The 20,525-nt window shown below is 42.4% G+C and overlaps 1 protein-coding gene across 1 annotated transcript; it reads right to left on the bottom strand.

The window, feature by feature from the left end:
- Positions 1 to 3,724: 3,724 nt before the first annotated feature.
- Positions 3,725 to 18,323, bottom strand: PPIF (peptidylprolyl isomerase F). Its single transcript, XM_040436291.1, has 6 exons — positions 17,956 to 18,323; positions 12,736 to 12,766; positions 10,545 to 10,633; positions 7,127 to 7,223; positions 6,390 to 6,465; positions 3,725 to 5,098 (listed from the first exon to the last, which is right to left on the bottom strand). Exons 1-6 carry the CDS (start codon positions 18,133 to 18,135, stop codon positions 4,963 to 4,965), a joined length of 609 nt encoding a protein of 202 aa, XP_040292225.1. The 5' UTR covers positions 18,136 to 18,323; the 3' UTR covers positions 3,725 to 4,962.
- Between the last annotated feature and the right edge of the window lie 2,202 nt (positions 18,324 to 20,525).

The following is a 20,525-nucleotide window of genomic DNA, read 5'->3' as shown; positions in this document are numbered from 1 at the left end:
CGGTCCTGCTGCTGGGTTGTTGCCCTTCTACGGCCTCCTCCACGTCTCCTGATGTACTGGCCTGTCTCCTGGTAGCGCCTCCATGCTCTGGACACTACGCTGACAGACACAGCAAACCTTCTTGTCACAGCTCTCATTGATGTGCCATCCTGGATAAGCTGCACTACCTGAGCCACTTGTGTGGGTTGTAGACTCCGTCTCATGCTACCACTAAAGTGAAAGCACCGCCAGCATTCAAAAGTGACCAAAACATCAGCCAGGAAGCATAGGAACTGAGAAGTGGTCTGTGGTAACCACCTGCAGAACCACTCCTTTATTGGGGGTGTCTTGCTAATTGCCTATAATTTCCACCTGTTGTCTATCCCATTTGCCCAACAGCATGTGAAATTGATTGTCATTTTGTGTTGCTTCCTAAGTGGACAGTTTGATTTCAGACCCGCTGGACCCTTCCCCCCTGTAGGTGCACCACTGAGTCTAAGAGACCATACAGAGATAGCTGTCAGTTGCTGTTAACACCTCCTTCTGTACCAATGGGTATTCACAGGGCTGCAGATATAAATGTAAAAATTGCAAGTTTTACTGAATCCTTTCCAACAAAAATATACAGTTGCAAGGAAAAGTATGTGAACCCTTTGGAATAATATGGATTTCTGCACAAATTGGTCATAAAATGTGATCTGATCTTCATAAGTCACAACATTAGACAATCACAGTCTGCTTAAACTAATAACACACAAAGAATTAAATGTTACCATGTTTTTATTGAACATACCATGTAAACATTCACAGTGCAGGTGGAAAAAGTATGTGAACCCTTGGATTTAATAACTGGTTGAACCTCCTTTGGCAGCAAACGTTTCATGTAGTTGCAGATCAGACGTGCACAACGGTCAGGAGTAATTCTTGACCATTCCTCTTTACAGAACTGTTTCAGTTAAGCAATATTCTTGGGATGTCTGGTGTGAATCGCTTTCTTGGAGGTTAATGCCACAGCATCTCAATCGAGTTGATGTCAGGACTGACTGGGCCACTCCAGAAGGCGTATTTTCTTCTGTTTTAGGCTACTTTCACACTAGCGTTCGGGTGTCCGCTCGTGCGCACCGTTTGAAGGGGCTCACGAGCGGCCCCGAACGCATCCGTCTGGCCCCAATGCATTCTCAGTGGAGGCGGATCCACTGAGAATGCATCCGCCTGCCAGCGTTCAGCCTCCGCTCCGCTCAGTGAGCGGACACCTGAACGCTGCTTGCAGCGTTCGGGTGTCCGCCTGGCCGTGCGGAGGCGAGCGGATCCGTCCAGACTTACAATGTAAGTCAATGGGGACGGATCCGCTTGAAGATGACACAATATGGCTCAATCTTCAAGCGGATCCGTTCCCCATTGACTTTCAATGTAAAGTCTGAACGGATCCGCTCAGACAACTTTCACACTTAGAAAATTTTCTAAGTTTTAATGCAGACGCATCCGTTCTGAACGGATGCGAACGTCTGCATTATCGGAGCGGATCCGTCTGATGAAACATCAGACGGATCCGCTCCGAACGCTAGTGTGAAAGTAGCCTAAGTCATTCTGTTGTTGATTTTCTTCTATGCTTTGGGTCGTTGTCCTGTTGCAACACCTGTTGAGCTTCAGCTGGTGGACAGATGACCTTAAGTTCTCCTGCAAAATGTCTTGATAAACTTGGGAATTCATTTTTTCCTTCGATGATAGCATTCCATCCAGGCCCTGAACCATGATGCCCCCACCACCATACTTCACAGTTGGGATGAGGTTTTGATGTTGGTGTGCTGTGCCTCTTTTTCTCTACACATAGTGTTGTGTGCTTCTTCCAAACAACTCAACTTTGGTTTTATCTGTCCACAGAGTATTTTGCCAGTTCTGCTGTGGAACATCCAGGTACTCTTGTGCAAACTGTAAACGTGCTGCAATGTTTTTTTTGGACAGCAGTGGCTTCCTCTGTGGTATCCTCCCATGAAATCCATTCTTGTTTAGTGTTTTACATATATTATAGATTCGCTAACAGGGATGTTAGCATATGCCAGAGTCTTTAGCTGACACTCTAGGATTCTTCTTCACCTCATTGAGCAGTCTGCGCTGTGCTCTTGCAGTCATCTTTACAGGATGGCCATCCTAGGGAGAGTAGCAGCAGTGCTGAACTTTCTGCATTTATAGACAATTTGTCTTACTGTGGACTGATGAACAGCAAGGCTTTTGGAGATACTTTTATAACCCTTTCCAGCTTTATGCAAGTCAACAATTCTTAATCATAGGTCTTCTGAGAGCTCTTTTGTGCGAGGCATCATTCACATCAGGCAATGCTTCTTGTGAAAAGCAAACCCAGAACTGGTGTGTGTTTTTTTATTTTTATTTATAGGGCAGGGCAGCTGTAACCAACACCTCCAATCTCATCTCATTGATTGGACTCCAGTTGGCTGACACCTTACTCCAATTAGCTCTTGGAGAGGTCATTAGTCTAGGGGTTCACATACTTTTTCCACCTGCACTGTGAATGTTTACATGGTGTATTCAATAAAAACATGGTAACATTTAATTCTTTGTGTGTTATTAGTTTGATTGTCTATTGTTGTGACTTCGATGAAGATCAGATAATATTTTATGACCAATTTGTGCAGAAATCCATATCATTCCAAAGGGTTCACATACTTTTTCTTGCAACTGTATATCAATCTGCTCCGCTTCTCCTGCTCTATAACATGGTGCCTTCAAGTTCCATTGCCTTTTTTGAAGACAGGTCCTCATGTGACCTGGTTTGTCATCATAAGATGTCTGCCCCTGAATGCTGAGTCAGGGAAGGGCTGCCTCTGTATGTGCACACCCCTCTCCTGTGTCCACACCCCTGCAGCACCTTTTCCCACGCACATTGATGCCTTCACTTCATCTTCGACTTGTTCTCACCGTGTATTAGGGCTCTGTCAGATGCCATGAGTCTCTCTCAGCTGTCTGTGTCCATCACCTGTCTGTGTATCCTATTATAATGGTGAAGCAGGAAGACGTCCACTCCCCGCTTCCCCAAAGCAGCTGGTGCTCCCCAGCAGCACGATGTACTGTCACATATTGCACTTCTGGGTGGTGCTGGCTGGGAAACAGCTCTCCTCCTCCTCCTCCTACAGGGGATTGGGGGAAGCATGTGACCAGTCGACATGATTTCAGCAAGGCAAACCAGGTCACATGACTGGTTTGTAAAGTGAGCAAACAGAGCAGAATAGGTAATACAACCATATTTGATATGTTAGTATGACCAGGGCATGTTTAATGGAACATGAAAGTTTAATGCCAGTAAACCCCTTCAATGTGTTGTGTGTGGATGCCACAATAGCCTACCAAAGGGACACAAATGTTAACCAACATCTGAACAATAGATTTCAACTGTAATTCAGTTTTTGCAACATTAGAATTTCTGATAAGGGTCTATTCACATGTCCGCATCCGTTCTGCAATTTGCCAAACAGGTGCGGACCCATTCATTTTCAATGGGGCCGGAATGTGCTGTCTGCATCCGCATTTGCGGATCCTCAAAATAAAACATGTCCGCAATTGCGGACAAGAAAAGGAATTTTATATGACAGTGCCAGCGATGTGCTGTCCGCAAAATGCGTAACGCACATTGCTGGTGTCAGTGTTTTGCGGATCCGCAAAACACACTGATGTGTGAATGGACCCCAACTCCCACTTTTATGCTGTTTCACATTTAAACCACAAGACTTTGTTTTATTAAAATAAAATTTAATGTGTTTTTTTTTAAACAAGCAAAATTTTTTTATTCAAAATTACAAACATTTTGCTTACAAAAAAATAAGTGAATTTGGGAAGACTGAGGTTATTCATGTACAAATCCTATAAAACAATAAATAGATATTTTCTTTCCGAGTCAGTGTACAAAACATGGCTAGAATTTACAGATCATCCCACCGTAATGTATTAGTACACAGAGGACCGCCTAAAGCTACAGGGTAACTCGTGTCACAATACTGAAGCCTCACTTTACTGTACCCTCCCCCACATCTATCGCAGACAGGGAATGGAGGCCATTTCATGCTAGTGATCAGGATACACTTCTTACACAATGCATACAACCTGGGCAGAATGGCTCTGTTATTGGTAGCTGGCATAAGGCATATGTGGGGCATTCCCACCAGTGGAATATTTATCTCACATCAGATACTGGACCCCAAGCAGACATTAGGGGAAATTTACCAATAAATGGTTGGAGGTGATGTGCACCATGTAACAGCAGAGTCCTCCCCTGCATAACGGATCCGTTTTGCAGACAATAGACTTCTATTATGATGGAATGAATAACCGTAGTAACGGAATCCATAACGCAATTCACCTTTTACCAACAAAGTGTGAACAAATTTCATAAGAGGAAATTCTCTCATCTCTACTAGCAATATTAAGTACCAGAAAAACCTTGTCTGAGCTAGTGCAATATATTCCAGCAGGATCATTAGTGAAAGTACCATATATTACTTTTAGGGCTATGCAAACAGTGCCTTATGAGAAACACCAGTATAACAATCACGTTATAGAGATGAAAAGTATGATGTAACAGAAATGTAAGTGGCATGTAGGCATTGACATACCCAACACCAACCTGAAACATTAAACCATTTACAGTAATATTAACATTTCAGGTGTAGATTATATTTTATGAAATTAAGCAATTCACAGATTAAATCAGTCAAGGATCAATTCCAAACATGTCCAGTGATTTTAAGCGACTTAGTTCTTTAGAACAGGCTCAAGTAAACTTCACATTCTTAATCTTACCAGCAATGTTGTCAATAAAATTTAGCACATCATGGGCTCAGTGAAGTGCCGCATCATCAGGTTTTTAGTTTTATAGTCATCTTATTTACCATGAATACACTTCACATTGCAAGTAAAGCAGATTAAGAGTCCAAAAATTCACAGCTATCAAGTGATCTATGTAAAAGGTGTTCCTCAATCAAGTTCTCCGCAGTCTGATATAACAATTTTTTTGGTAGGACGTCCAGTCTTGCTGCCAAGAGCTTCCATTTTCTTTACAACCTCAAAGCCATCTTTAACATGTCCGAAAACCACGTGTTTGCCATCCAGCCTAGAAGGACACAAACATTTAGGTACTGAAAAGTATTATACAACAGTTCCCTTTACATCATTGGCTTGCTTTGTGGGAAATTTTTGCTGCAATGTAGGCACAATATAAGATTGCTTAGACCATATTCTAATAGCTAACTTATTTTTATTGATGAAGGAGCTGTGTGAGGGCTCAATTTTGCAGGGTGAGAGATATATATATTATATATTTTTTATAATTATTCATTTTATTGCATTTTGAGAGACATTGAATCCTTTGATCACTTAAGTTTTTTGGGGGAGGCAAGGTGAACAAAAAAGGCAATCCCTCCACCATTTTACAGGTTTTGTTCACGGCAAAACTGACTCATGCCCTTTGTTCTCTGGGTCAGTACGATTACAACGATACCCCATATGTATATATATTTTTTTTAATGTCTAAATAGTGTAAAAATAACATTTTAACTTTGAGAATTTTTTTTTTTTCACATCACCGTATTCTGACCCCCATAACTTTTTATACTTATGTCTTGTATATATTGATGCCATTTTGGAGTGTGCATGACTTTTTGATCACATTTTATTTCTTATTTTGGGTAAGAGAAGCAATGAAAAAAAATAAAATCAGCCATTTTTACCCTTTTTCCGTTACGCCATTCACAGTATTGGATATTTTTTATTTTAATAGTATGGGCGTTTTCAGTCACGGTGATACCCAGGATGTTTTTATTTATTGTTATTTAGGCTTTTTTTTTTATTATACAGAAAGGGGGGTGATTTAAAATTGTATAATATATATATATACATATACACACTTTTTTTTATCATTTTAAGGCTCATAAATGACCTTAAGGTTTTCCAATTTTTTCATTTTAATCAAGGATTTGAAAATTTACAATTTCTTTGCATTTTGCTCATTTCTTATGTTGGCCTGTCATCTGGTGGCCAAAATAAGAATTGCAGAATTAATGCTCCGAGTCTCTTCATAGAGACTCAGAGCATTCAGCGCATGTACTGAAGTCCCGATTGGCAGCACGGGGCTTGTTTTTTTTGGGCATTTAGGTGCCGTGATCTCACTTTATCACAGCATCTAAAGCATTTAATTACCGCCATTGGCATGGTCATGCTTGCACAGCGCTGTGCATCTACAGCGCTGGTAGTGAAAGGGTTAAACACTTTTTTTAAAATAAAAATTACACAAAATTCCCTAATAAAAAAGGTATACTTCAAAAAGTTATAAAAAAAAAAAGAAAAAAAAGTCCAACACATAAGAGTTACACTTTAAAATGACCCATCTAGAAAATTATACTCACCATTCTGTTTTTGTAGTGCATATAAAAAATTGAGAACCATTAGTGTTTGGCCCTGCATTTGCCATTGAGAGGATACCTGTAAAAAGGGGGAAGGGGAAACCGCTTAATGCACCATGAAATCTCTATATGCAAGCCAAGCAATAAAAAATGTGCAACAATTCCCATGCTGATATTTATATTTTTTTTTTTTGCCATGCTGAGATGGTGTTTTGAAAGTCAAAAGTTCCTAGGGAGCCTAAAACAGGTCACTTAGGCTCATCATTTTAATGTATATGAAACTTATACTATTTTTTGTAGAAATAAAGTTTGCTTTAGACCTGAAAATTACAGTACTAACCGTTTTTAAATATATAAAGTATATGACGACAACTCCACATGGCAATGGTGGACATACATTATACTCATTAGAACAAGAAGGTGCCATGAGTAACAGCTCATCTAACTAGTAGAGGGTTGTCCTCTACTCAGGACCTCCCTCTCTCCATAGCTCAGTGTGCCCTAATACAATATATGAAAGTTCTGTCTAAACCAAAACAATCCCACTCAGCACCGAAACTGTAGAATTGGTCAGTATGTAATAAGGAACCTGCTTGAAGAAAAACTACAATTTAATTTCAGCAGCAAGTTGTGGGTTTTAGTATTAGAAAACTAAATATACTGATAGTCATGGCATGGGTCATACTTTGGTCCATATACCGTATGTAGCCCTCTGGATAAACTCATGGGTTGCCTCTTACCTGATCCTGTGTGTTGCAGAATGAAGTTCTCATCGGGGAAACGGCTTCCATAAATCGATTTGCCACCAGTGCCATTATGATTAGTGAAATCTCCACCCTGTATAGAAACAGCACACATTTACACTTCTATGACAAATCTAGATCTCATTTTCAGGCACCAACCGTTATCTGTTCTCTCATTACTGTATGAAAGAACAGATATTTACAATACTACATATAACATTTCTGGAACCTGTAGACAAATAAATATAAATTAATTTAAAAAAATATATATATTATACGTGCAGCAAGGCTGAAGACAAAGACTCGCTGCTAATGCAGAAGGGTCCATTTAACACACAAACATTAGGCACACAAATTGTCCTCATCAAGCATAATTTGAAGATTGACACTGAAGTGATTTTTGATATATATATATATATATATATATATATATATATATATATATATATATATATAAAATCATTAATATTTTTTTTTTCTGTCATAGATTTCCATTGAAAGCGAAAGGCAGATGCCCGTTTACACATAGGGATGAGCTGCCGACCCACAAGGATTTTTAGGTGATAGAAGAAATCAACTACAAACAAGTAACTTATCATTGGCCATTTGATCACTGGACAAGTTTATAGTCGGTAAGGACTGAACAAGGTCCATTAATTAGACTGAACAGTTGAAGGGATTCTGTCACCTCTTTTTAGCCTATAGAGATGCGGACATGAACGGCTAAAGCGCCGCTAGCATGTCCGCAATGTACCTGTCCCATAGCTCTGTGTGGTTTTATTGTGTTTAAAAAAAATTAGATAGAGATGTGTAAATCAGCCTGGTAAGGAGCCCAAGGGGCTGCACTAACCGTTCTGGAGCCCAGCCACGCCCCTGTGAAGGAGCCCAGCACCGCCTGTATCCAGGAATCTCCTCCTTGTGCAGAAAGTCAGATCGCCGTAATCTTGCAATGCGCGAGCTTGCGCAGTGCCGACATAGTGTTCCTTCCCTGTGCTGGCATCAGCCTCAGGGAAGGAACTACGCATGTGCGAGCTTGCGCATCGCGAAATTACAGCAATCTAACTTTCTGAGCAAGGAGGAGATGTGTGCCCTCAGGTTAGTGCGCTTGTGCCGCAAAAGGTAGGACATGTCCTATCTTTTGGCAGCAACATGCAAATTGTGGACCCATGGAAGTTAACAGGTGCACACAGCGATGAGAGGTGCACATGGCCAGTGTCTGTGTTCTGCGGATGGTTATACTTGTGATATTCCAGGAAGAATGTTAGTATAGCATCACTTTCTTTTCGTGCCCACACATGCCCAGGATTGCCCTTCTCTCTGCTTTTTGGTATATCGGGGATCTATGGTGTAGTGAGCAGCTGCAATGTTTCTGCTGCTCAGAGGAGAGGTTGAGCTAGTGCAGTCACAGTAACTATGTCTCACTCTGTAGTCACTTGCTTATTTCCACTGAGAAACAGTGAGATGCTACAGCTTCAGAAGCAGCCTCTGACCATACCAGAGATCTTCTCTGTACACAAGGGAAGAAACTAAGCAAGACTGAACATTATCCTGGCAATAAGAATTTTCTAATAAGTACAGAACATTTTCATGATTATGGGCTGGATTTGAAAGCTATATAAAATATTTATGAGAACCAATTAACACATAATTCATACAGATAAATAATTTGCATTAAAAGGGGCTGTAAGGAGCAGACACCCACCAGCAGTGAGCGGGATGACTCTGATCCTTTTCACTGATGCCAGGATGCCACTGTCCGTAGCAACTACGGCATTAGAGGGATTAGACAAAGGCAGGTGGAATTGTTAGGATGCTATAGCAGCCTAAGAAATAACAGGAAGCCTGTCAAAATCCCATGGACTGCAATAGTATTCTAGGGGATCCAGTTGAAAGCTACAGCAGAGCACCTTTGGCTTCCAGCCCCACCACTTGCTCTGATAAGCTAAAGCTGCTTTAGGCCTACGGCTTACCAGAGATCCAAAGTGAGGCCTACAGTGGATGGGATCTCACAAGGGCAGGAGCACACAGAAGACATCAGGGGGCATGATGACATCACTGCATTGCACAACTTTATAACAGCTGGGAAAAAACCCACTCAACGTGACAACGAGCCTAGGCCAGTTTCACATTTGTTTTTAATTTTGCATTGGTACAAAGGAGGCATATACATTAAGACTCGAAAGGGGGAAATTACTGTTCAAAAAGTGCAGAACCAAGGATGTCTTTGCAATACACTGTGTAGACTTGAGGCAATTCTGTATTTATAGTGGCCTGGGCCAGTTGAAGAAATGTACAAATTACCACTGGTGGCAAATGTTTTATTATAGTGGTCTCTATTTGGCATCAGTGTGATGGTATTCAGTCATTTTGTAGTGACAATTTGAGGTGCCATTTTTTCCACTGGTGATATTGCCAATAATATTATTCTTGGAAAATGCAAATGTGATCGCACTCTACATCCAGCACTCTGCCCGTTTGTATATGTATTTCGCCATAGTGATATGCACCTACATACGGGTTGTGCTGACCCAATTCCCCACATTTTTTCTTTGTAATATTATTCTTGGTTTACAGGGTTTTATTCACTAACAGTATTGTGGTGATATTTACTTGTCTAGTGGCATTATTTGTTAACTGCACCACTGTATTAGAGTCATGAGAATATATATATATATATATATATATATATATATATATATATATATATATATATATATATATATATATATATATAATCAGTGGGGGACATATCTTATATAGACCCTGGCAATGCTCTGGGTGTCATGGGGAAGGGCAGGGCAGCTCCAATATTTACCCTGGGGCTCATAGTTACTCCACTGACCATACATTACACTGTAACAATATTTGATGTGAAACAAACCTGCTTTACTAAATAAGGCTACTTTCACACTAGCGTTCGGGGCCGAACGGATCCGTCCAGCCCTAATGCATTCTGAATGGATGCGGATCCGCTCAGAATGCATCAGTCTGGCTCCGTTTGTCCTCCGCTCCGCTCAGCAGGCGGACACCTGAACGCAGCTTGCAGCGTTCAGGTGTCCGCCTGGCTGTGCGGAGGCAAACGGATACGTCCAGACTTACAATGTAAGTCAATCGGGACGGATCCGTTTGAAGTTGACACAGTATGGCTCAATTTTCAAACGGATCCGTCTCCCATTGACTTTCAATGTAAAGTCAAAACGGATCCGTTTGCATTATCATGAACAAAAAAAAATAAAAAATAAAATATATATATTTTTTTTTGTTCATGGTAATGCAAACGGATCCATTCTGAACGGATCTAAGCGTTTGCATTATAGGTGCGGATCTGTCTGGGCACATACCAGACGGATCCGTCCTAAACGCAGGTGTGAAAGTAGCCTAAGGAAGTCTAAAGGAAATAAGACAGGATACATACCTGACACATAAAGCTGGGTATCACCCTGTGAAAAGTGGACCCTTTATATCCATAACCCTTCTCACCAGTGCACAATGACCGGAAGTTTTCTAGAGATTAAAAAGGAAAGATTGTTTTTTCAGTTTTATGAACAAAAATACATATAGGGGTCCATTCACACATCCGTAGTGCATTGAGGATCCGCAATACATCCCCCGCCTGCACCCCCATAGAATCGCCTATTCTTGTCCGCAATTGTGGACAAGAATAGGACATGCTCTATTTTGTTGCATAGAAATGCGGATAGCACATAATGTGCTCTCTGCATCTCTTCCGGCCCCATAGAGAACGAATGGGTCCGCAACCGTTCCGGATAATTGCGGAATGGATGCGGACCCATTCTACGGACGTCTGAATGGAGCCTAAAGATCAGCCATCATAGACTATTCATTTCACCGAATCCTCTTTACAGAATCTGCCCATACCCCCGTGAACGTTACCTATTAGGTTAGGGCTAGCCATAGGAATGAACTGGATAGCTTGAAAGTGCCACAGTCAAGTTGTTAGAGAATTTTTTTACATGCTGGGTTTTTTGCACAATTTTAAATATTTATAGTGGTCCCTCAAGTTACAATATTAATTGGTTCCAGAATGACCACTAAGTTCAAACCGGTGTAACTTAATTACATGTTTTCCATAGAGTTATGGAATCGTTTCCAAAGCCCTAAAATATAATCCTATAATAAAAGAAAAATTTAACAAAAATAAGTAGATAACCATATGCTGGAAGCCACTTCCTATGATGACAACAGTGTCTTCAGGGCGCTGTATCATACAGTACCAGAAAAAATAAAATGGAGCCACCCTCCACAGAGGTCAGTAGAGTACGTATAGTACTGCACTTTACTGTAAACAGGAGCTACTAAACAGGTGTGGCCATGTTGACTGCTTGGATGAGGCACTGTATCTTGAGACTAGTTGCAAATACAAATGGTCTTTTCTGGGTTATTGCATGTTAAAAATATTGTATCCTGAGGGACCACTGTAGTTACTTTTTTTTCCTCTATAAAGCAATACATGGAAATCTCTTGTTAATCACTTTAAATTGGTTCTGCAGTTCTTTTCTTTTTTACTGATTATCTACCCACTGGAGAGATCAACAGCATCTGATCGCCGGGAGTCCGACACCCAGGACCCTCACCGATCAGCTGTTTGAGAAGGCAGTGGTGCCGCGCCTTCTCCCCATTTCCAGCAGGTCCAGTGACGTCACGACTAGCATCACTGGCCTGGGTGCAGCTTAGACCCATTCACTTGAATGGGGCTTAGCCACACCCAGGCCAGTGATACTAGTCATGATGTCACTGGGCCTGAGGGGAAACAGCGAGAAGTCTGCAATGCTACTGCCAGCACTGCTGCCTTCTCAAACAGCTGATCGGCGGGGGTCCTGTAAATTATTATGCGTGTGTCCTGTTAAGACAACTTATCCACAGGATAGGTGATAAGTGTCTGATTGGCAGGGTTCCTACAGCGGGCCCGCAATGACAAGAATGGGGACCCATGTTCCCCAGTTTGAATGTAACAGTGGGCACACATGGCTCCATTCTGCTCTACAGGGTGGTCAGCATGGGCTTATACTCTGCCATCTCCAGCAGTCCAATAGAGTTAAATGGAGTAGTGGACATACACACGTTTTGCAGTGTCCTTAAGGGGATAGGGTTTGAATTACAGGTTGTATCACTTAGGATATCCTATAGAATCCCATAGGGCATTTGGACAACAGAGGGGTTCTTAAATAATAGAATCTCTAGCTCTGGAGAATCTATTACATGGCTGGGCATTCATTTAAACTGCACTACTACAATAACTACAGTTATTATTCGTCACTCAGTCTTTGCAACCCCCTAATGTAATCGTTAAAGTAGATCTAAAGCAGAGTTAAAGGGGTTAGTCCTATCTATATATCCCAATGTGACATATGGGCAGCACAGAAGGGTGTCAGAACCTGGACCTGTAGTGATCAGCAGATCACTGTAGTAGCGATAAAATTAAAGGCTCTATGATGAGGACACCCTATACATTATATAAATAAATAAAAAAATAATAATAAAAAAAAGGAAAAATATTATATATATATATCGAAATTATTGGGTTCCTAGACAGCGCCCCATTTTATCTAACAGAAGCATTTTCTTAGTTGGCAGAACAAACTTACCAGCAGTCTTTGGAACCACATCCGCTTTCAACTGCAAAGAAAAGCAAAAAAAGAAAGGATAATTAGACAAATAAGTTATTAATGGAAAACTGTGCAATTACCACCTCATAAAATACATTAGGGTATTTTACTACATTTTTTTTAATAGTTTTTGGCGTACATGTAGTCGCAAGACCCCTATTTGGGACTTTTTAAACAACCATGCAACAGTATTTTGTTGCAGGGGCATTTTTACTCCATCCTTAGGAGTGGCAGGACAAATTTACTATCTTTTATGCCTAAAAATCGGAGTAAGAACTACTTCAGTTAGGGGCTGCAGTCGTTTTTACTCCAGGCACATGGACTGTCAGAGGTGCACCTAATCTATGAGGAAGCGCATGCCTGGTCATAAATTAGGTGAATCCTCGGGCTGTTCAGGTGGGAAACAAAGACGGGTGTAAAAAGCAGGTCTTTGCAAATGACCCCAATGTCCCTTTAGCATGTGGCCATTTCACTATCAACTGCAAACAGTACACGTGGCTATTTCTGTTCCTGCCTTTCAGCAGATAACACAGTAGCTGCGCGCCAGAACAGGACTTCCGGTGTAGCACAGAGCCGAGTGACTGCCTGGATAAGTGACAGCAGGGGTCCCTAAGGGGGACTGCTTTAGCTGAATGTTCTCACTGGAAACAAGGTCCACAATGAAGGTAGATATTAAAAAGGAACTATTCCCAGGTGCAAAGTCTGGTTACAATAATCTAAAATGTGAACACTTCTTTTCTTCAAGGCTTGTATGAACAAAAGGGATGGATAAGGTACTGTCGATTTGAGGAGCCCTGACCTCTGCATGCAGACCTGTAGCCATCAATGTTAAAGGGGGTTTCCGGTTTCATGATACTGATGACTTATCCTCGGGATCGGTCATCAATATCAGATCAACGGGGGTCTGACTGTCAGCACCCCCACTGAGCAACTATTTGAAGGGGGGGTCGACATGCTCATAGTGCATCCTCCATGTGTGCGGTCTACATTGTCGCGGCAGTGTACGGTAATTACAGCTTCATCTTAAATATAAGTGAATGAGGCAGAGCTGCATTTACCTTGCAGTGCTGCTACAATGTAGAGTAGATGGCATGCGGGTACACATTGAAGAGACCACAGAGCTCATGCAAGCAGCATTGCCTCTTCAAACAGCTGATGGGTTGAGGGGCAGGGAGTTGGACCACCGCTGATCTGGTATAGATAACATATCCTCGGGACAGGTCATGAATATCATGAAAGTGGCTTTACAAAGTGACAGAATTACAATCTACACAGCTTTATGAGATGTGGATACTTGCTCAATTAGCAGTACATAGTCCTGGCCTTTCCCCTCGCACCATTGGAAATGTATGGAGCGGGTGTAAGGCCTCTGCTCTTGCATTTGTGCAGTAGCAGGTTGGGTGCCCGGCTATTAGGCTAGGGCTACACGGAGACATGTTTCGCAACATTTTTTTGCGATTATAGTCAATGGTATGGAGTTGCGACATGCAATGCGACAGTCACAAAAAAAACCACTTGGATGGATTTTTTTTGTGACCGTCGTGTCATAGTTGCAGCATGTCGCAGTGCAACAATATTGAACTATCATTACAAAAAAATAAAATACAAAAAAGTTGTGCACTATTGGTGTGACATGTGTCGCCCTAGCAGCTGAAGGGGTGTCGTGCTCAGTTGCTCACATTGATGAAGTCTAGAGGGTTTTTTTTTTATGCCAGACAATAGTAACTGAGATCTGAGGAATCACACAATACTAAGATCTGAGGAAGGCTCAATGGCACTCCGCCTTGGAAATGTGGTGCAGGAGAAGGGCTCCCAAGCCAAATACAAACAAGGCGACTCCTGCACTCAGTATAAGATGCAAGTGATAACATCTTATTGTGAGGATTCCCAGATCAGGGCAGCCGCCCGAAGTCTAGATGCTGGTGTATGGGGCACTATTGTAAAGGACAACAGTCCAGAAGGATGGCACTAACTGTAGGATCTGCTAGTTTAATGATATGTTCAGTGTACACATTGCAGATATACTGCAGATTTCCTTACACATTTGGAGGGTGGAGAATCTTTTGTGGAATTTCATTGTGGCTTTAATCCTTTGTAAAGCATAGGACCAAATTTACACATCAGCAAAACATTTTCTCTGTCACATGAGGGCCTACTATAAGGGCTCCGTCCTCCGTGCCCGCATTGTGGACCACAAACCCATTTACTTGAATGGGTCTGCAAACCACAAGATACGGCAAAAGATAGGCCTATCTTTTGCATAGCAGGAGCATGGATCGGAAGCCCACGTAAACACTCAGAAGCGCTGCCGTGGGCTTTCAGGTCAGTGTCTCCACACCACAAACGCACAGTATCTTGTGGATCGTGGACCCATTCAAGTCAATGGAGTGCACACAGTCGGTGCATTGCAGACCACCATTTGCGGTCCGCAGCACGGGCCCCTTTGTGTGCATGAGCCCTAATTCTCCACATTGCCAAGTACAATCTTAGGCTACTTTCACATCTGCGTTAGGTGTGGATCCGTCTTGTATCTGCACAGACGGATCTGCACCTATAATGCAAATGTTTGTATCCGTTCAGAACGGATCCGTTTGCATTATTCTTTAAAAAAAAAAAGTCTAAGTCAAAACGGATCCGTCCCCATTGACTTACATTGTAAGTCAGGATGGATCAGTTTGGCTCCACATCGCCAGGCGGACACCAAAACGATGTAAGCCGCGTTTTGGTGTCCGCATCCAGAGTGGAATGGAGGCTGAACGGAGCCAAACTGATGCATTCTGAACGGATCCTTATCCATTCAGAATGCATTGGGGCTGAACTGATCCGTTTTGAACCGTTTGTGGGATCCCTGAAACGGATCTCACAAACTGAATTCAAAACGCCAGTGTGAAAGTAGCCTTATCTGGAAACAAGCTGGCGTTTACCTGAAGCACAATAAAATTCAACCACAAGAAACTGATGACTAACGTAGATGATAACCATTTCCCGGGAAAATCTATAAACAGGTTGGACTGCACAAAGCAGAATGTCAATTACACAACAAAATCCAGATTATTGCCTTAAGCCACGCAGTAGAAATTATACACCTGAATTCTCCAGAACTTGGCATAAGATAAGTCAGGCGTTCACAATTATTGGCGTTATCTGCTTTAAACAGGAGTCACATGTAAAAAAGGACAGAAATGGCCAACTTTCGGGACCTCGGAAGACATTGGTCTCTTTAGACATTAGCTGTGAAATCTAGCACTCCATTGTAGTCTTCATCTACAAAATACTACAGTAAATCGATACCAGTCCCCACTTCATAACACTCATTTAAGGGGATGGTCCACATAGTTTCATTAGTCTGTTAACTTACAGTCATTGTGAAACTATGTACGCCATCACATAGCAGCTATATGAAAACAGACAGTAGGAACCCAAGACAACAGCATCCAAGTGACAAATATGTTGTGAAAAAGTTTTTGGAAGAATCAACAGACACCAATATGGCCATTAATACAGCCAATGCCCCTGGATACTTAAACATGTACATTGACTCTTAGGGCTCATTCACACGACCGTGGTTTGGTTTTGCATCCGAGCCGCATTGTCACTTCAATGGGGAGCAAAAGATGCGGACAGCACTCCGTGCGGTGTTCGCATCCGCTGCTCTGTGGTCCCACAAAATTATAGATCATGTCCTATTCTTGTCCATTTTGCAGACAAGAATAGGAATTTCTATAATGTTCCGTCTGTTCCGCAAATTGCGGAAGGCACACGGACGGCAACCGTTTTTTGTGGATCCGCAATTTGCGGATTGCAAACCACAGCATGTTTGTGTGAACGAGCCCTTACAGGAATACATGCTTTACAATCCACACCATGGACTCAGACCTGAGAAAGTAGACAAAGCAATAGAGCAACCCACAAGTCAGACTGGTTAACAAACTGGGAGCACTGGTACTGCTCCTATCAGCAAACAGTATAAATCTCAAATACACACTTTAAACCTTGTAGTAAACTGGTTATCAATTTAAATGGCTGAACCAAGTCTAAGGTCACCTTGTATGTACTCTGGGACAAGTGTCACCAACACACCATCATGGATGACAGAAATCAAGACTTTGAGATGAACATTAACCTTGGAGCAAACACATTGTGCTAAATATATTACAAACAGGAAAATAAGGTTAATCCAGTATTTACATCAGAGATGCTAGATTATTATGGATTATCTGCCATGTCAATATTTCAGTCCGCAGACAACTGATCTTCAAAAATACAGTTAGCATCCAGGTGCATTCTGCATCTCTCTAATCAATACAAAGGGCTATCCCCGTCTGCAATACTTACCAGAATAGGACATGTGTAATTTGCAGAACAGTCACATGGATCCAGAAAAATATGGATGTGTGCATTGCCCCATAGGCCTCATGCACATGACCGTGTCCATGTTGTGGTCTGTAAATCACAGATACGCAAAATGTGGAAACCTTCATGTGCAATCTGCATTTTTGTCACTCTACTTGAAATTACTATTCTTGTCCACAATACAGACAAGAATAATAGGACATGTTCTAGAATTAGCGGAACTGATACACTGATGCGGACAGCACACAGAAAACATTTTTTGCAGACACTCAGAAATGAATGGGTCCATGTGCAATCCCCCCAAAATGCGGATAAGACTTGGATACAAAGGGTGCAATCTGTCAAAAAATAAGGAGCACACAGCTGAAAAACAGACGTAGAGGGCCCTGTATTAGATCCACGTTTTCTTCATACAAAATACACAGCACCACTGAAGAGAATGGTTTATTGTCTTAGGAGAGTACTACACCAACAGATTATCTGACCAATATCTGTCCAATAGTTGGGAGTATAACAAACGATCTGTGTGTGTAATTGGCCACCTGACCAATGATTGGTGAGAAAATCTGAAGGTGTAATACAGCCAGGCCTTTGACAAAAAATGATATATAGGATAGCAGGAGATGACAGCATTAGGACTGAAACATGTGCTACAAGCTGGCCAAGGGCAACAGGTCGGTCACACAGAGAAGATCCTCTTAAAGTGACATAACCGGTCAATGTCTGCTGCTAACACTAGGTGGCGCTATGAATATGATTCTCATCACATAAAATACCCTTCTTCATTGATTTATAGTTACCTGATTTTCAAAATGCAAAACAAAGCAAACACCGGAAGGCGCTTACCTCCAAAACAATGCGGCCGAGCGGCTGGTTGTCTGCAACTACATCCATGTACACCAGCGGGTTCTCTTTCTTCGTGCCCCGGGAACTCCCGTCAGCGCTGCTGCATGCCCTTGTGGTGGAGAGAGGCCCGACGGCCGGCCGGCAGATCCTCAGCAGCACTCGGCTAGAAGTCGACAGCATGGTGCAAGTAATGTGATCTGTACGAGAACGCCGGGCGGAAGATATATACTGTGTGCACAGCGACACCAGCGGCCGGCCGCGGCACTGCAGAGGACGGAGACTGCTCTGACAGGGGAGATGAAACACGTGAACGAAATGTCCTCCTGACACAACCACAAGACGTCCTGCAAGAATAGTTTCCTTAATGTTGTTTAATTAGCTGTAATTAAAATGCAGCACAACATTGTTACATCTTGTTTCCTGCTGCTCTGAGCTGATGTAAAGTCATGCCACTTTGCTATTGAAATCCTATAAAATTCTGAACCAGGCCTCATACATGCGGCGGTAAGTGTTTTGTGGTCTTCAAATCGTGGATCCACCAAATACATATACAGGCTGAGAGCATGTCGCCATTTTTTTTAAACTTCTCTAGTAATGTCCTATCCTTGTCTGCAAAACGGACAAGAAAATCACATGTTCTATTTTTGTGGGGCCAAGGAACAGACTTACGGATGCGGACAGCACATGGTGTGTTGTCCGCATATTTTGCAGTGAGATAATGAGTCCGCAAAAAACACAGATCAGATGCAAACCAAAACTACGGCCATGTGCATGAGGCCTAAACCTGATCATGGAGCACCCATTTTGTCACCAAGTCCCTTCACAATTTTTGTTCTTTTATAACATGGTGTAGGCTAACAAATCAGGCACATCTATGCCCTGAGTAGACTTCAGCCACTGGCTTAGGCCCCTAAGCCAGGAAGCCCACAGGTCCCTTCTTCCAGTGGCGCACCACCAATTACCGTATCATTCCCTTTATAAGACTCAATACATCTTATAAAGCGAATAATATTGAGTGCTTCCATTATGGAAGCACTCACCAGTATACAGGAGGGAGAGGTGAGTGAAGCACTGTACTCACCCCTCCTCCCTGGTGTTCTCCGCGTCTGCGTTCCACTGTCCTAACTGCGTACAGCTTTAGGCCTAGTTCACACGAACGTATGGCTTTTATAGTTTTTTGCGGTCTGTTTTTCACGGATCCGTTGTTCCGTTTTTTGTTTCCGTTGTGTTTCCGTTTCTGTTCCGTTTTTCTGTATGGCATATACAGTATACAGTAATTACATAGAAAAAATTGGGCTGGGCATAACATTTTCAATAGATGGTTCCGTAAGAAACGGAACGGATACGGAAGACATACGGATGCATTTCCGTATGTGTTCCGTTTTTTTTGCGGACCCATTGACTTTAATGTTCTATCTTTCAACGGAACGGAAATACGGAAACGGAATGCATACGGAGTACATTCTGTTTTTTTTGCGGAACCATTGAAATGAATGGTTCCGTATACGGAACACAAAAAAACGGCCCGTACACTCGCAAAAAAAACGTTCGTGTGAACTAGGCCTTAGGATGTAGTGCGCGCACTATGACCTGACGCTGTATGCAGACAGGTCACAGTGCTGCACAGGTTCAGAGAGGACTAGCGAGCGGGGACAGAAGTAGAGACCGCCAGATCTGGATGGGTAAGTGAATTTATTTATTTTGGGTCTGATCTGAGGTCTGATATGGGGGTCTGATCTGAGAATCTGCTATAGGGATCTGACATGGAGGTCTAAAGGGGATCTTATATGGGTCTGAGGATCTGGTGTGGGGGTTTGAAGACCTGATATGGGGGTCTGATCTGAGATCTGATACGGGGGTCTGATCTGAGGATTTGATATGGGGGTCTGACATGGATGTCTAAAGGGGGACGGATCTGAGATCTAGGGGGGTCTGACATGGAGGTCTCATGGGGGCTTCATCTGAGGTTTGATATGGGGGTCTGAGGATCTGATATAGGGGTCTGATATGAGGATCTGATATAGGGTCTGATCTGAGCATCTGATATGGGGTCTGATCTGAAAGGTAAGGGAGTATATTTATACTTGCACATATTATAAGGTGGTATTTTTTGTACTGCCACATATAAGGATTATAAGGTGGTATTTTTTGCACTGGAGCACATTGTAAGGGAAGTTATAGTAAGGCCCCTTTCACACGAGCGAGTATTCCGAGCGGATGCGATGCGGGAGGTGAACGCATTGCACCCGCACTGAATACTGACCCATTCATTTCTATGGGGCTGTGCACACGAGCGGTGATTTTCACGCATCACTTTTGCGTTGCGTGAAAATCGCAGCATGCTCCTCTTTGTGCGTTTTTCACGTAACGCAGGCCCCATAGAAATGAATGGGGTTGCGTGAAAATCGCAAGCATCCGCAAGCAAGTGCGGATGCGGTGCGATTTTCACGCACAGTTGCTAGGAGACGATCGGGATGGAGACCCGAACCTTATTATTTTCCCTTATAACATGGTTATAAGGGAAAATAATAGCATTCTGAATACAGAATGCATAGTAAAACAGCGCTGGA

This window comes from Bufo bufo, chromosome 6, assembly GCF_905171765.1.
Source record: "Bufo bufo chromosome 6, aBufBuf1.1, whole genome shotgun sequence".
NCBI lineage: Eukaryota > Metazoa > Chordata > Amphibia > Anura > Bufonidae > Bufo > Bufo bufo.
This window is presented reverse-complemented; position numbering and strand designations above follow the sequence as displayed.

Bases quoted from the DNA above. Each gene is read 5' to 3' on its own strand.
- PPIF (XM_040436291.1), bottom strand. From the start codon at position 18,135: ATGCTGTCGACTTCTAGCCGAGTGCTGCTGAGGATCTGCCGGCCGGCC. The intron at 12,767-17,955 runs GTAAGCGCCTTC...TTTTCTTTGCAG, and splicing joins TCGGCCGCATTGTTTTGGAG to TTGAAAGCGGATGTGGTTCC. The intron at 10,634-12,735 runs GTAAGTTTGTTC...TTTAATCTCTAG, and splicing joins TGTGGTTCCAAAGACTGCTG to AAAACTTCCGGTCATTGTGC.